Genomic DNA, 17,265 nt, shown 5'->3' on the forward strand with positions numbered 1-17,265 from the left:
AGTGGAGCCACACAGAACTCTGAACAGGGAGTAGCACCAAGTTTACATTCTAGAAACCACTCTGACCAGCATGACACAAGGTCAGCCTATACTTGTGGTCTGTCCACCAGCCATCGCTAAACAGAAAATAGAAAAATTCTACAACATGAACCATAAGAAGCCTGAGAATACATCCAACAAAAAAAAGATGTAAAAGGTCTTTTATAGATAAACTTTAAAACTTCACTGAATGACAAGGAAGACTTGAGTTCACAGGAAAAATGCCATCTTCGTGGATGGACAAATTCAATTATATTGGTTCTTCCCAAACCTACAAATTCAGCATGGTCCAAGTCAAAGTTTTACCAATGTTTTTCAAAAACTTGACAAGCTGATTCTGAAATTTATATGGGAGAGTAACTGAATATGTGAGAAAACTACCAACAAACAGCTTTCTTTCTCTCCACTGTACTCTGGCACCATCTGACACACCGTGTATTTTATTTGTTGACTGCCCCCAATTTACTGTGAGCTTAATGAGAGTAGGAATCTTGTCTATCTTATATATTGTAGCATCCCCAGTGCCTAGCATATAGTAGGTGCTCCTTAAATAAGTATTGCGTGAATTCATTTCAGGACAAGAAACCCAGGTGGAGAAAAGGTCCTGGGAGACACCCCTGAGGCAGCTGGGGAGTGTGGCTGCAGCCTCAAATCATGAGGGGGCCTCAGAGACAGAACTGGGAAGGGCTGAACCTAGGGACCAGGAAACTCCTGCTTCCCCCAAACTCTATAAAGTCCAAATCATTGCTCCTGACAGACTGTCAGGGCAGAGGCCTAAGGCTTCCTCATTTACTGGGCTGGATGGGGCTCAGCAAGAGAGGGATGGACAGGAGAGGACACCAAAGAGAAAAATTTCAAAGTGCTATACAGAGAATAGAACCAGAGACGATATATATTCTTTATATGAAACTAGCCAGCATAACTATAATGACAAACACCTGATAAAGACTGCACTAACTATATAATTCAATCTCAAGAACAGAATTTTCATATATCCAAATGTGACAATAATAGAATCCAGCCACAATCAAAAGATACATACCTCAAATTGGTAAACCTATGCCCAAGTTGGGTTTACCACAGAAATGCCAGAAGGCTTTTCATTGAAAATCATCATATCAACCAGTTCAAGGAAGACTTCTCTTTCTGGCAATATGGTAGACCAGGTGCCTGGCTAATTGAAAACTAGATATGCTGGATAAAATTTTAAAACCTTAAATGTATCCATGAGCTGGAATATAATGAATAATTGGACCAGAAATTACATGAGTGCAGAAACCTGGAGAAATAAAAAGAGCTCTGAAGTCTGCTTCTCTCTCTCAGGCATTTACAGAGCCCAATGAGCCTAGAGGTAAGTTTCATTGCCTCAAATGACCATCCCATTGTAGGGCATCCAAAAGGAGATGTCTTCCAGAAAGCTGGTCCCCCAGAAAGCTAAATCTTCAATATAATGGTGAATCAAAAATAAAATACAAGGAAAATTGTTTGTTTTAATCAATGTTAGTCCTAAGCAGAGCAGAGGGGGAAAAAATCCCCTAAGAATTTGTAATCAGGTGTGGGCCCTCAGCTGGTTTTGTTGTCTAATTACACACTACCTGGATGACCCAATAAAACCTCTAGCAGGTAATATAGTGTGCTCCCACACTGGCAATGTCACCAGTCACATAGGAGAGACAAAGAAATCCTCTAGAGTATCTTCCCTTCATTCCAGGCTTATGGAACCCTAGACCTGAAGATGCAAGAAAAATGAGCAGTTCACAGTATACTATCTCTAAACACACAAACTCAACACACAAGTTGGCTTGGGAACAGGCAGGGGCCAACTGAACCTATAGCAGAAGAGACAAAAAAACTCATACATATAGTGAAATTATCAGAATATAAAATAAGCATGTTTAATATATTTCTAGAAACAGATGAGTGGCTTAAGAATGAGTATTAAAAAATGCTAAAGAAATTTCAGAAATTGGAAGAAAGCACTAAAAATAATTTTATAACAGCTTACACAACTGAAGGGAGTTAGTGACATGGAAGTGAGATCTGAAGAAAGTATCCAGAATGCAACACAGACACAAAGAGGAAAAAATATATAAAAGAGAAGTTGGAGATACGGAGGATAAAGTGAGAACTTCCCACATGCATCTAACAAAATGGAGCAGGCACAATCTTTGAAGAGTTAATGGCTAAAAAATTTCTGAGAACTCATGAGTAACACCAATACACAGAGTGAATCGCAACAAATCCTATTTAGGGTAAAAAGCCATCCACAGCTAAATACAATACAGTGAAATGGCAAGGCCCTTAAAATGCCAAAATGCCAAAATCTTAAAAGCAGCCAGATTAGGGAGGGAAAAAAATTACCTTCAAAGAGCATCAGACTGAGAGTTGACCACCAAAGAAAGAAGACAATGAAGTGTTATCTCCAAAGTAGAGGAAAAAAATATTTGCATTTCCAGTGAAAATGTATTTCAGGAGCCAAAGGAAAATAAAAACATTAACAAAAACATAGTAAAACAATATTAATAGTGTCTTGTGCAGTTAAGACTTTGATGAGTTAAATATTATGTGAAACATCTTAGAGTAATCACTAAAGGAATAGGAATACTAAATTTCCAAAACAGGAAAAACATTGTACATGGAGGAGAAAATTTCTATCTAAAAGAATGCAGGAAAGGAATGCAGTCAAGGCAGAATAAAAATTACAAAATAAAAGTATAGAAAAAAATCAATAATCAATGCATCAATAATCACACAAAATTTAAGTTAAATCTTTCAGATAAAATACCTGGAGTAAAAACATTAATCCAACTATATGCTACTTACAAGAATACACCTAAAACATAAACACAGGCATACCTTGGAGATACTTTCAGTTATAGACTATATCAATAAAGCTAATACCACAATAAAGTTAATGACAGGACTTCCGGCCAAGATGGAGGCGTAGACAGACATGCTGCATCTCCCTCCACAACTAAGAAGGAATACAACTACCTCAAAACTAGAAACAACCATAAGTTCCAGAAAATCAAACTGCATGGAAGTCCAGCAAACAAAGATATAAAGAAGAAATACTCATTCAGACAGGTAGGGGGGGCGGAGCTGAGGCAGAGAGGATGCGGTGTGGTGGTGGCAACAGCAGCAGGCTGGTGGAAAGCTCAGTTATGTTTTAAAAAGTCAGGAGGGACATCTGGGGAGCATTCCCAGCTCCTCACCAGACCGCGCAGCTCACGGTCCCAGCACCAGAGAAAAATCAAGCCTCATTGCTTCTGACTGTGCAGACCAGTGGGGGTTGGGGCGGAGGCAGAAACTGCCGGTCTCTCAGCAGAGTCCGCTTGTTTAAAGGGCCCCCACGCACCTAGAACGTCCACAGACCCACCCACTCTGGGAACAATGGTCAAGGCAGCAGCTAGAGGGGTGCCAGTCTGGTGCGAATGTGGGAGAAGTGCCTGGAAAAGGGGCGAGTGCTGGGCAAGCGGCATTGTTCCTTCTCAGACCCCTCCCCCACATACAGTGCCACAACATGGTGAAACAGGTCGCCTGTTACTGACGAATACCTAAGACTCCGCCCCTTACAATATAGTAGGAGCGACAGCTCTCCCCAGGACACGGAAGCAAACAAAGAGACTTCCGGCCAAGATGGAGGCCTAGACTGACACACTCAGTCTCCCTCCACAACTAAGAAGGAATACAACTACAGCTAAGAAGGAATACAACTACAGCAAAACTGGAAGTAACCAGAAGTTCCAGAAAATAAATGGAAGTCCAACGTATGAAGTTATAAAGAAGTGGTGCTTGTCCGGACAGGTAGGAGGGGCGAAGCCGGGGAGGAGAGTTCAAGCTGTGCTATCCACGGCAGCAGCAGCAGCGACGGAAGCAGGATAGCAGTAAGCACAGACACCCGTATTTAGGGGGAGGCGAGAAGCGCCTGGGGAGCACCCCTGGCTGCAGACCAGACCCGTCACCTTGCGATTCCAAAGCTGGGGAAGGCAGACCTCCATTGCCTTGGACTGTGGGGCCCGGAGGGGGCGGGGACAGAGGAGGAGGCACCCGGTCTCTCATCGGAGAGTGAAAGGCAGGAATCCATCTTGGACCCCCACCCCCGCAGAAAACACTACAGCGTGGTGAGACGGGTCACCTGGTTGTGACGAGTGCACGGGGCTCCGCCCCCTATAGCATAGGAGGTGTGACAGCCCTGCCCAGGAAGCAAAGGTAAACACAAAACGGTCAGGGTGGCACAGATCATGATAGAGATCCCAATCACGCAGCTGACCAGACAGCAAATATCTAATCTAACGAAGCAGCAGATAGGAAATCTTTCTGAGGCTCAGTTCAGAGCTTTGGTTATAAGAATGCTTACAGACCTGACAGCAGATCTTAAACAAGACAGGGAAGGAATGAAGGCTAGTCCTGCTGAAACGAACAAAACCACATACGAAACGAGTGGTGAAGGAGAGAAAACCAGGGATCAAATCAGCAAATATTTCATCTCTCTGGCTATTTCCAGTGGTTCTTGCAGGCTGTACAGCCTACCACACACCAGGTAGATTCCATCAGCCCAAAGAATACAACACTCATGGACCCAAAATTCATTGCTGTCAAGAGGTAGTTCGGGGATTTGTAACTCCAGCTCAGAGCCACTTTCTGAAGTGGTGGGCACTGAGGGCTTTGAGCCCAAAACAGACTTCACTGCCACCCTCCATGATTGCTTTTTTACAGGGGAGCCCCTGGGCCAGGGATGGCCTCTGCCACAGTCTTCTGAGTGGTATTGCCCTTTAAACCTGGGGTGGGAGACCAGGGTCCTCTTCTCCTCTGCTGCTGCTGCTGCTACTCCTCTTCCTCAGTGTCTGTCTTGGAGCCATGGGAAGTGCTTTTGTGCCATACCTTACCTCTGCTCTTCCCTCTTAAGAAGTGGGTGACAGCCTTAGTTTCTATGCCATCCCCTCTCCCCCCACCCGCCTACAGCTGCCTGGGAGTTTCCCATGATAGTGGGGTACATCAACCCGAGCTCCGTTTGGTCCTGATGAGCCCTAGACTCACAGCTGCAAGATAACGACTGAATTCAATAATTTCTTTTTTCTTCCCCCCATAAAACAGCCCCTCCTTCCCTAGGACCCCAGAGTCGTGCCATTCGCAGCACGGCTTCCTCCCGGCTTGCTAATTCCCTCAAATAAACTTCTTTTCTCTGCTTGCTGCCTCCTCATGGTTCTCTGAGTGACACCATTCTTACAGTGGGTTCTTCAGGAAGGTGGCTGCACAATCTTTCAGATAAAATGGTCCAAAGAGGTCACTCATGTTCTGATAACCGGCCCACTTAACACACAGATAGCAAACCAGGTGCCTGATAACAGAAGACTGTCACCACAGGTCCCTGAAGCTTGAAGGACGGGGCTGGGAGAGCCTTGCTCTCAGTGCTGCTGGAAGGTGGGGTCAGAGACCTCTGCCCCTTCCAACCCCTCACCAATTTGGTCTGTTCTTCTTCAGCACTGATGACTGTAAAAACAGCTCCAAGTTCACACTTATTTACTACATAGATATAAGGGTTTGAAAAAGACTTGCTCTTGGCCTCGCTTTTATCCAGTGGTTGGGGCCATACTTTAGTTTGATCTCAGGTTCTTGGGATTCTATAATGGCACTGTCTGTTGGGTTTTCACTCCCAGGTAAGCATTTCTTAAACATAAAAAGAAATGCAAACGATAAAAGAAAAAAGATTGATTAAATTAGACTATATTAAAATTAAGAATTTCTATTTATCAAAAGACTATAAAAGAAGGCCCTGGCTTGTGTGGCTCAGTGGATTGAGTGCTGGCCTGCAAACCAAAGGGTCGCTGGTTCGATTCCCAGTCAGGGCTCACACCTGGGTTGTGGGACCAGGTCCCCAGTTGGGGGCACATGAAAGGCAACCACACATTGATGTTTCTCTTCCTCACTTTCTCGCTCCCTTCCCTTCTCTCTAAAAAATAAAATCTTTAAATTTTTTTAAAAAAAAGACTATAAAAGAGAGTAAAAAAAAAGTCTACCGGCCCTGGCTGGTGCGGCTCAGTAAACTGAGCACTGGCCTGTGAACCAAAGGGTCACTGGTTTGATTCCTGGTCAGGGCACATGCCTGGGTTGCAGGCCAGATCCCCAGTTGGGGTCGTGCAAGAGGCAACCACACATTGATGTTTCTCTCCCTCTTTTCCTTGCTCCCTTCTCCTCTCTAAAAATAAATAAATAAATAAATTTTAAATTTATTTTAAAGAAAAGTATGCCAAAGACTGAAAGAAATTTGCAACACAGATAACTTATAAAGAATTGGTATCTAAGATATACAATAATACAAAATAGAAAAATGGGCAAAAGTCTTGATCAAACACTTTATCAAAGAAGAAACCTATACGGTCAATACATGTGAAGAAGTGCTCAACCACATTAGAAATCAGGGAAATGTAAATTAAACAGCAATGAAATACCTCTACACACCCATCAGATTGACAAAAATATTCAGGTCTAGCAATAACAAGTATAGGGCAAGGAAGTAGAGGAATGAAGCACTCAGTGCCAATGAGCACATAAACTGATAAACCTGCTTCTGAAAACAATTTAACATTACCTAGTAAAGTTGAAATGGGCATGACCTATGATTCAGCAATTCTACTCCAAGGATTATAACCTACAGAGAAAGTCCTACAGGCAAGCAACAGCAGACATAAACAAGAATACCCACAGAGGTATTGTGTAGCAAAAGACTAGAAACAACCCAAATGCCAGTCACAGAGGCTTGAATAAAAAAATTCAGTATATTCAATTATAGGTGTCATTTACTTGTTTTTATTACTGTATAGTAAGTATTCAGCAGTGACAGAATACCATACAATAGTGAAGGTGAATATATTACAGCTACATCCAACAACTTATATGAATTTATAGAATATAATATTGAAAAGGAAAAGCAAATTTCAGAATAGTAAATAAAATATGATGCCCAAAAGTTTAAAAACGGGCAAACTAAAACAATTTAGGAATACAAATCAAGTATATACAAAGTAGAAGAAGAACAAAGAAAAGATGAACACAGAATTCAGGACAGTGACTGCCATTAAGCAGGGAGAAAAGGGGAGCGGATCTAGGAAAAGAACATAAAGATTTATAAAGTAGTAATAAGGCTCTTTAAAAAACCTGTACATTCTATGTTCTTCTTACCTTATAAATATCTCATAAATACAGTATTCTTTTGTAGCTACTCAATGTCTAATAAAAATAATTGTTAAAATAGCAGCTTAAAGGAGAAAAACACCATATGGTTGTATCAATAGATGCTGAAAAGGCATTTGACAATGTAAAAATGAATAAAGGAGAACCTCGTTCCAAACAGAGTTGGGAAGTCATGAAGGGAAGGCTCTCAAAAACACATACCAGTTGTCATAGCTTTTTCTACGTAGCCCACCATAAAGAAGCTTACTTTACATATCCCCACAGAAAGGAAGATTTTCTCCTTGCCCAGCAACTCACCCTTGGACCCTTCAGCTGCGAAGAGAGGGGGGGTCTGCTGCATGGGCAACAGCAGACCCTCCATATCACCCTGCCCAGGCTCTGTAGCTTCAGCTTCACTGGAGAGGACACTCCAGCGTCATCGCAAGATGTCGATTCAACACGGGAGGAGACAGATACCGTGTCACTCCCGAGTCGGACTGCACAGCCGTTCTCGGCGGTGCAGATAGACTCTTAAGAAGCTATACCATCGTCTCTCCAGACGGACGGCTGCCGACGACGACGGCCGACGACTACCCTTAACTCTCCCTTCTCCTCCAATGAACTTTTGTCAAAACTGCCTCTCCCTATTTCCTCCCTTCCCCTATAAAAGTATCTTCCTTTTCTTTGTTCTCTAGACTTGCCTATGGTTCCCCATAGTTTGCTTGTCCTGAATTGCAATTCCTTTGCTATTCCCAAATAAACTCAACTGCTGATAATCTTTATTGTTTAATTTTTAAGGTTAACAATAGTCTCCAGGGGAGCACAACCACATTTCATTCTGTGTCACTGGTGCCCTCTTGGCAACAGACTCAGGCAGGACTGGCAGCCACGGCTCAGATCCAGAGGCCCCATGTGTTTTGTTTTGTTTTTTAAAGGAAAACCTAGCCCCACCAATCAGATAAGAAAAAGATATAAAAGACATTCAAATTGGAAAGGAAAAAATAAAACTCATTATCTGTGGTTGACATGATACCATATAGAAAGAACCCTAAAGATTTCATCAAAATACTATTAGAACTGGTCAATTAACTTAGTAAAGTGGCAGAATATAAAATTAATATTCAGAAATTGGTTGCAGTTTTATACACCAATAATGAACTATCAGAAAAAGAAATTAAGAAAACAATCCCATTTACAATTGCATCAAAAAATAAGTAAGATACCTAGAAATAAATTTAACCAAGGAGGTAAAAGACCTGTACTCAGAAAATTATAAGAAAGAAATCAAAGCTTCCAATAAATGGAAGCATATACCATGCTCATGAATAGGAAGAATTAACATCATTAAAATGCCCATACTACTCAAAGCAATCTACAGATTGAATACAATTCCTACCAAAATACCAATGGCCCTTTTCACAGAACTAGAACAAATAATCCACAAATTTATATGGAAGCACAAGAGACCCCAAATAGCCAAAGCAATCTTGAGAAAGTGCAACAAACTATACTACAAGGCTATAATAATCAAAATGGCATGGTACTGGCATAAAAACAGACACAGATTAATGACATAAAACAGAGAGCTGAGAAATAATTTCATGCCTATATGGTCAATTAATCTATGACAAAGGCATTGTTTACAATAGCTAAGATATGGAAGCAACATAAGTACCCATTAATAGATGATTGGGGAAAAAAGAGGGGGTGGTGCATATATACAGGGTGGACCAAAAGTTCATTTAGTTATTTTTTTTCTTTCTGTAACATAAAAGACACATTTTTTAATTTTCACCAATAATTTTATTGATTTGGATATTTTGAGTATGTTGGTTATCTCCCACTATTGGCTTCCAGTGGGTAGAGGCCAGGGGTGCTGCTAAACAACTTCCAATGCATAAGACAGCCCCACAGCAAAGAATTTGACCGAAATGTCAATAGTACCAAGAAACTTTGCAAACAACTTTTGACACATTCCATCAGTCATAACGCCTTCTCCATCCATACACTGCACAAATCTTTTTTGCGCTTTTACCTTTCTTGAAACAATAAAGGATAATATGCCAAAAATGTTGCATATCTTCTTCCATCTTCAATATTAAAATGGCTGCACAAAAATTCACCAATTTCGGTAAGTTTTTTTTTTTCATGCACGTTGATATGACAGCTGTCATACACAATCTAACAAAGCTGTTTCAAATGAAGTTAAAGACAACTAAGCAACTAGAGCTATCATATGGGAAAAAAATAATGGCCTTTTTGGCCACCAATACAATGGAATATTACTCAGCCATAAATATGAATGAAATCTTACCATTTGAGACATGGATGGACTTAGAGGGTATTTTGCTAAGTAAAATAAGTCAGTCAGAAAAAGACAAATACCATATAATGTCACTTTTATGTGTGGAATCTAAAGAACAAAATAAGCAAAACATAAACGGACTCAGAGAACAAACTAATGTTTGCCAGATGTGAGTAGTGTTGGGGGGCTGGGTGAAAAAGGTGAAGGGATTAAGAAGTATAAATTGTAGTTATAAAACAGTCACAGATATGTCAAGTATGGCATAAGGAATATAGTCAATAATATTGTAATAACTATGTATGGTGCCAGGTGGGTACTAGACCTATGGGGGTATCACTTCATAAATTATATAAATGTCTAAACACTATGCTGTACACATGAAGCTAATATAAAATTATATTTAATGTCAACTGTAATTAAAAATAAAAATAAAATTTAAAAAACAGAAGGAAACTACATCCAAATTTTAAAGGCCATTTGCCAAAACCAACAGCTGACATCCTGCTCAGCTGTTAACATGTGATTTCCAACTACCTTACATGTGGATGTCAATCCACATTAGAAGCAAGACAGGGATAATTATTCAACATTATTTCAGAGTTCTAGCTAAAGCAAACTAGCAATTAAATTGATATATTGGCAAATCGGGAGATGGCACCTACAGGTTTATTTTTTAAACTATCAGAGTTTATAAGATAGAAAAAAATTATATTAAATCATTAGCTTTTCTCTATATTAACGATCAGGAATAGAGATGGGAAAAAATATTCCATTCACCATAACAAAAACCATAAAATACTAGGAATAAACTTAATAAGAAAGTTATAGACCCCATATGAAGAAATTATGAAATTTTACTGGAGAACCTAAAAGAAGTCTAACAAATGGAAACCTTTTTTTTTAAATCATCTGGAGAGTTTTAGAGTCATAAAAATGTCAAGTCTCCCAAAACTTACATCTAAATTTAATGTAATTATTTAAATCCGAATATAATTTTTGGTTCGGGCAAGAATGGGAGAGAAATAAAGTGATTTTAAATTTCATGTGGAAGAACAAATTCTAAGAATACCCTGGAAAAGTATTTTTAAAAGAAAAGTAGTGAGGGGTATTGACCCACTAGATAGTGATGATGCCCAAAATTCTAGTTTCAGGTAGCATCTCACTCCTCACATTGGAGTCGCCCATACAACTAATAACAGGATGTCTCTCCATTGGCATGTCTAACAGATCAAAAGTCAGATAGAGTGGAATATAAATAATGACCAAGGTAGTCCATTTAATAAGTGAAGATAGCATAAGTGAATTTCCATCTGGAAAAACAAACAAAAACAAAACAAAACACAAAGCTTGACTCCTGCCTTACCCACTTATACTGAAATATATTCCACAGGGATTGGAAGTTGACACAAAAATTTAAAAACACTGCAACAAAATATGAGAATGTTACAGGGTGGGGGTGAGGGTGGGGTGGCAGGGTATTTTAAATCATGACAGGAAACCCCCAAGACCTAAAAATGTTTATCTTTCAAAAAACACCATACACCAAAACAAGGACAAACCAGTAGAAAAGGAGCCAAAGTTGTGAAACAAACAGGCCTCAAGTGCATAGAGAGGTCAACAGGCTACCAGCAGGCTGGATCTTCAGGGAAAATTACCTGGAGATGGGTCTTTTAAAATGTAAAGAAGGCAGCTTCCTTTCCAGGTCTTCTATCCTGCAGATACGAAAGCACATCTTAAGGGCTTCTTTTTTTTTTTTAATGTTTTCTGTAGTGACCAAAAAAATGTTGTAAAAGGTTTCATCTGTGCTCGACGTTAATATGCAGACGCCAGAGTAAAAAATTCCCCATTTTTCTCTTTGGGGTGTAAGCCAGACATTGGGTCTGCGAGGCCTTTCACTTGCCCTGGGATGTGAAGAGACCCCCAAGGCCGCTGCTCCTAGGCTGGCCTGAGGGTCAGGTCATACTCAGTGGGGCGCTGGCACCCAACGTCAGGCCCTCTTGTCTGCCTAGCACACCGAGTTTGGTCACTTTGCTATCCGTGTACCTGGGCTGAGGCGTGGGTGCCTGCCCACCAAACACCCGCCATGGCAGCGGGCTCCCGTTGCTACCAAGACGCATGCGCAAGATGCAACTGCACATGCAAAGCAGACACACTGCGCAGGCGCTATTGCGTGCCTGCCTTGAGAATCTGGAGGAAGTTGGTAGGCGGAGCTCCCTGGAGACCACAACCGTTGGGGGTCTGGGAGAAGGCCAGCGCCCCAACTGACAGCGTTGGATACCCCCAAAAGCCTCTGGAGAGATGCCTGGGTCTCAGCCATACCCTATGGGCCAGGTGAGAAGTTGAAGCCAGCCCTCAAGCTCATGTTGTATTATGATAGTTAATTTAGCATGAAGAACTCAAAACTCTTCCTTCTGACAAATATGGCTCTCCTCCCACCATAGCACTCCAAACCCAGTTAGTAACAGATTGGTTTAAAGAGTGGAGTACTGGGGAGGGGAGTGAAAGTCCAGAACTTCAGTAGAGGACAATAGCAGTGGGGAAGGAGGGACAAATTCTAAGTGGTGGGATAGAGCTGGTCACAGCTTCCCCAGAAGCCTGCAGTTGTTCAGGCAGGAAGTGGTTCCAAGGAATCCCATGGAAGCATCTCAGCAGAGTGGACAAGAAAGGAGAGATGTGTCCTTCAGATCCTTCCCCTCTCCCTGGTCCCAGTTTGCCCCAGTGGTAGGATCTCCCTATCCTCCAGGCCTTGGCTAGCAGCTGCTGAGCATGCCAGAGACATAGAAGTACCATAGGCAACCTATGGTGCAGGCCCGAAGGATGCTGGGTGAAAGCTGCACCCTCCTCACCCTTAGGGGATACTGAAACTGGCCAAATGGTTAAAAGGCCATGAGGATGGCTCTGGCTGGGTGGTTCAGTTGTTTGGAGCACTGTTCCATATACCAAAAGGTTCAGGGCTTGATCCCTGGTTGGGGCACGTAGGAGAGGCAACCAGTCAATGTTTCTCTCTCTCCCTCTACCCCCCATCAATGAAGATATCCTCTGGTGAGGATGGCTGTGGGGTTGAGGAAGCAGTGTAAGACCTAGGGGTAGTAGATGGAGACCAGCGAATCTTGGATACGAAGATTGGGAGGTAGGGCAGCAAGGGGCTTTGAGCCATCATTCCAACTTCAGTCACACCAACTCCAGATGATTTGTAGTTTATGTGGAGCTCTGAATAAATTTCAGATGGAGAACTGGCCCTGTGGCTAAATAAGCTGGGAAACCTGTACTATTATCTGACTTCTTTAGAGGAGTAATGTAGAACCAAGGTGGGCAGTAATATGTCTGAAGCCTTGGGAGTTCAAAGGAAGGAAGGTTCGGCAGGACCTACCAGGAGCCCTAGTTGGGCCTGGCACATTCCAAGTTACCAGATGAAAAATAGCCAGACTGAAAAATAGGCTTGGCCAGGAAGGGGCGGGCGGGGGAGTGTAAGAGGATGTAAGGGGGATAAGTGATAATGGAAAAAATACAATAAAAAGTTTAATTAAGTGCCCTGGCTGGTGTGGCTCAGTGTAGTGAGCACTGGCCTGCAATGCGAACCAAAGGGTAGCTGGTTTGATTCCCAGTCAGGGCACATGCCTGGGTTGCAGGCCAGGTCCCTGGCTGGGGGTACATAAGCAGCAACCATACAATGATGTGTCTCTTCCTCCTTCTCCCTCCCTTCCCCTTGATCTAAAAATAAATGTTTTTTAAAAATTAATTTTAAAAAAACAGGCCTATCAACATTTTGTCTCATTGTTAAATGGGATGTGCATTGCCAGGCCCTTTGTCTGTCCAGTCTGTCTTGCTTACTATAGACAGTGCCCGCAGCAGTGCTGAGAATTGGCAGAGGACAGTCTGAGGCTTCAGACGCCACAGTGGAGAAAGCATGTTCCTTTGGAGCCCTACCCCCTGTGGCCTAGCTGGTTGTTAAAACTGCTCAGGGAACCAAGAGCAATGTGGCTTTAGTTCCAATGGAAGCCTCAAAGATTCCATCTTCAACAAAGGCAGAACCTCCAGTGGAATCCTGATGGTTTCAGGCACCATGGTGATAGCCAACAGATCCCTTACAGCCTGGCCTAGCTGCAGAACCACCTTCCAACGGAAAAAAGTAGCCAGTGAAGGCACCACCCATGAGGCCAAACCTTGTGTTCCTTGTAAACGGCAAATAAGTTTAAGCATCACTCATAAACACGTATGGGTCCTAGAGCTGTGAACTCTTGGCCAACAAGTGCTTGAACCACAGGTTTGATGAGTCATGTAGATTTGGGGAACTGGACCCAACAAGAGGAGCCAGAAAGCACTGCCATTCAGATGGATATAAAGGAGGAGTCACAGAAGTTTTTTCTCAGCCTGTTATTCTCCCATGCCTTCCTTTGGTAAACAGAAATGTCAAACCCTGTCCTGATCTGGTAATAAACTGTATTAATCCTAAAGTGGGGTTTTTAATTTTAGATCCATGGGACACTTAGGGGCAGAGGGGGGTCATGTAAGGTGGACATTTTCCTGAGGTATTTGCCCTGTTTTTCATCTAATTTTTTGTACTCTTTTGTACAGTCCCTAACCAAGGTTCAGAATTATAGCCCTGTACCAGAAGAGAAACACAGCCAGCCAATGAAGACTCTTCATCTCACTTAAATTAGTTCAAATCAACTCAAAAATCCATCATTTTTCACCTTTCAGATTAAAGAGTAAAGAGACTGAATGCTGGCAAGTAGGCGGAGGAAATACATTGTTGGTAAGAGTTGAAATTGGAAGTCTTTTCTGGAATGTATTAGAGTTTTTAATACATCCATTGTCTGACAGCCATTTCTCTCTGAAATTTACCCTGTATACAGACAGATGAGTTAATATATACATTCATCATGGCATTTTTCATAAATGTTAAAAATTGAAATGTTTATAAATAGGGGACTGTTAAATGACAGTACATCCAAGTTAACTGACGTGCTATGTGGTTGTTCAAAATAACATTAGACCCATGTGGGTTATTGTGAAACAGGTTTCAAGATACACTAAGTGGGAAAAAGAACAGAATGAGTGTGTATTTCTCTGCTCAGGATGGCTACTGTCTCCAGGGAGAAGATGGGGATCAGGGTTGAAGGAAATCTTGTTTTTCATGATCCAGGCTTTTGTACTGATAGAATTTTTACCATGTGTTTGTGTCACTTAAAAAAAAATAAAAAGACTAAAGGAAAACCCATGTATCTTCTACTCCTTAACAAGGGTTGCTGCACTCATTCACCTGTCTGCTGCCTTGAACTAAATAGGGACCTTCCTGCCATAGACCCGTCAGACCATCTCCCTCCTCCCAAGCAGGTCAACTATTCCAAGACAAAGGAAACAGAGGGACCCCCTGCATTTTATCTTCCCACCAAGAATAGCAGGAGCTGTCTGGAAAACAAGCTGTAGTCTGCACAGTGGGCACATCCAGAAGTGGAAGGTAAAACATTAAAGAAATTGAGTATTTTAGTTTCTATGTGTGTTGAGGATCAAGAGAGAAAACAACGAAGATGGTACAGATGAAGAATTTGAAGACAGTTTAAAGCTATCATGGTAGAAAGAATGAAGAGGAGGAAGGTACTGGATTTTACTGAGAAGAAAAAAGACTGAGTTCAGGAATCTCACCAGTAAAAGTTTATAGTATTGCATTTAATTACAGGTGTGTAAATAAATTTTAAAAACGTTAAGTATTACCCTCTGGTAAAAATGCAGAACCAACTTCCTTTTCAATTAAAACAGGTTTGGGGACAAAAATGGACTACATGCTGCCTGGGATGTAGAGAGACAGCTGGACAGTGGAGGAGGGGAGGAATCAAGAGCTCAAGACACCCCAAAACTCTTAACCTTCCAGAGGAAGAAGCCAGAGTCTCTCTCAGTAGTATCTCCCCAAACAACCCTCTTCCAAGAATGTGGTTTGGGAAAATCCAAAACCCACATACCACAGGTGCCTCTGGCCATGTGCACAAGAAGATAAAAACTCCCAGTTCCAGTGTGGCCTGCTTCTGTCACCAGTGCTTCCTAGTCTTATGCAGACCTCATAGGACAGCATGTGGGCCACTGCTGACATGGGGTGGATAGATGCTGGTTTGAATCACAGACCAATAGGTATAAGGCCTTCAGAAAACTCAAAGTCCCCAAATAAAAGAAGAGAGTTAGTTGGAGGGAAATCAAACCAGAACTTTTCCAACAGCTATTAGAGCAACTCTTGCCTTTGTATTTGACCCTGAGAAGTCGCTTGAGGGACACAGCTATGTGAGGCTGTGACTAGACAGGAGGCTTTCCACGGTATGCCTCTGGAGAACCTGGGACCCACCTCCTGTGCCTGTGGGTGAGTGTGGCTCAGAGACTCCCTCTGTCTGCCCCACAGCAGCGACCTTGACTGGCATGGTGGTGCCAGGCAGAGGAAGCAGTAAGAGAAAAAGCAACAGGCCCTCTAGACCCTGGCACACCATAGACAGAGGCCACCACATCAGTACTAGGGGCTCTTTCACACACAAGGTCCTTTCCTAAAAGAAATCTTTTGCAATGCAAACATTTGGTGTAATACCCAGGTCAACAGTCTGATCAGTGTCAGATCTGTATGCCCCTCAACCACAAGTTAAAGAAGCAGGAAACCTCACTGTCGATGCAGTGAGAACCTGGGGGATGGATGTGGGATTGAACAAGAGGATCTTTCTTCTCCAGGCTGTTTAAAGCCCTGACCTGAGACAGGAGCCACTCAGTGCCAAGCCTCCTCCTGATCCATGGCCCTCTTGAATGTCCCCTGGGTCAGAACCCCTAGGAGAACATTACTCCAGGGGGGCTCTCTCCCTCCCCTATCCCTCAGATCCCAACACTATTCATCTTCTAGGAGAGAAACCAACCCTGCCCCAAGAGCCCCTCCAACTTCTGGACAGTGCTGGACTTGCCACATCTTGCGGAGCTAGGAACCGAGAGAAGCAGCTTAAGCTTGACATTCTGGTTCTCTGTCCTTTGTCCCAGAGTCACAAAGAAAAAGTATAGTCTCACAGCAGGCACAGCATCTTATTTCTTTTAAAAAATAAATATTTATAAACTTAGGAAGGAAGATTCAAAGAATCAGAGTGTTTTTCCCTCCAAAAGCACAAATGTCCCACGTGAGTCAAAACGAGGTAAGTCCACCAACCCATTAATGAAACAGATGCCCGGCCCACCCAGGAGCTCTGCCTTGAGGAGCAGGGGAGCTGATCTCTGGCTCCGAGCCCCTTAGTCCCCCTTGGTGATCAGGTCCTCGATGTAGGCATCCAGCTCATCATCGGTATTGATGTCAATGTCCTGAAACAGAGCAGCGCAGAGTCAGCTAGGGACCATAAGGTGGTGGGGAGCCTGCCTCCCCACCCTTCTTGCAGCCTGTGGGGCCTCAGCCCAGAGTCCCCTCCTCTCCCTCCACTCCTTCTCACCCCAGCTGTTAGCCCTGTCCCTTCTTGATCATCCCCCCTCCCACCCCAATCCTCTGTGCACAGATGACACCCAGATTTTTTGCCTCTGCCCTGACTGGACCCCAAGTTCCAGGTTGCCTTAGATGTGTTGCAGGCTTCTCAGACTCAATGCATCCAAAACAGCACAGCTAGACCACCCTGTCCCAAGTTGTTCCCATCTCAGCACAGGCCACCACCTTTCCCTCTGCCCACGAGCTCAAGACAACAAGAATCACCTGTTTCCTCCCTTTTCCTCCCTTTCCCTCAGATATTACAGATCTGTCTACTTCC

The 17,265-nt window shown here is 42.8% G+C and overlaps 1 protein-coding gene across 6 annotated transcripts in view; it reads right to left on the minus strand.

The window, feature by feature from the left end:
• Positions 1–15,157: 15,157 nt before the first annotated feature.
• The window catches only part of MORC2 (MORC family CW-type zinc finger 2), a 41,443-nt gene continuing 39,335 nt past the window's right edge, over positions 15,158–17,265 (minus strand). For all 6 annotated transcript variants that reach the window (XM_090291198.1, XM_090291197.1, XM_090291202.1 and 3 more), the window contains one exon: positions 15,158–16,831. In XM_090291198.1, the coding sequence (XP_090147324.1) occupies positions 16,763–16,831 (69 nt within the window). In that variant the 3' untranslated portion in view covers positions 15,158–16,762. The remainder of the gene's footprint in view (positions 16,832–17,265) is intronic.

The sequence above is a fragment of the Furipterus horrens genome, unplaced genomic scaffold (assembly GCF_987537825.1).
Source record: "Furipterus horrens unplaced genomic scaffold, mFurHor1.1.pri manual_scaffold_11, whole genome shotgun sequence".
Lineage (NCBI taxonomy): Eukaryota > Metazoa > Chordata > Mammalia > Chiroptera > Furipteridae > Furipterus > Furipterus horrens.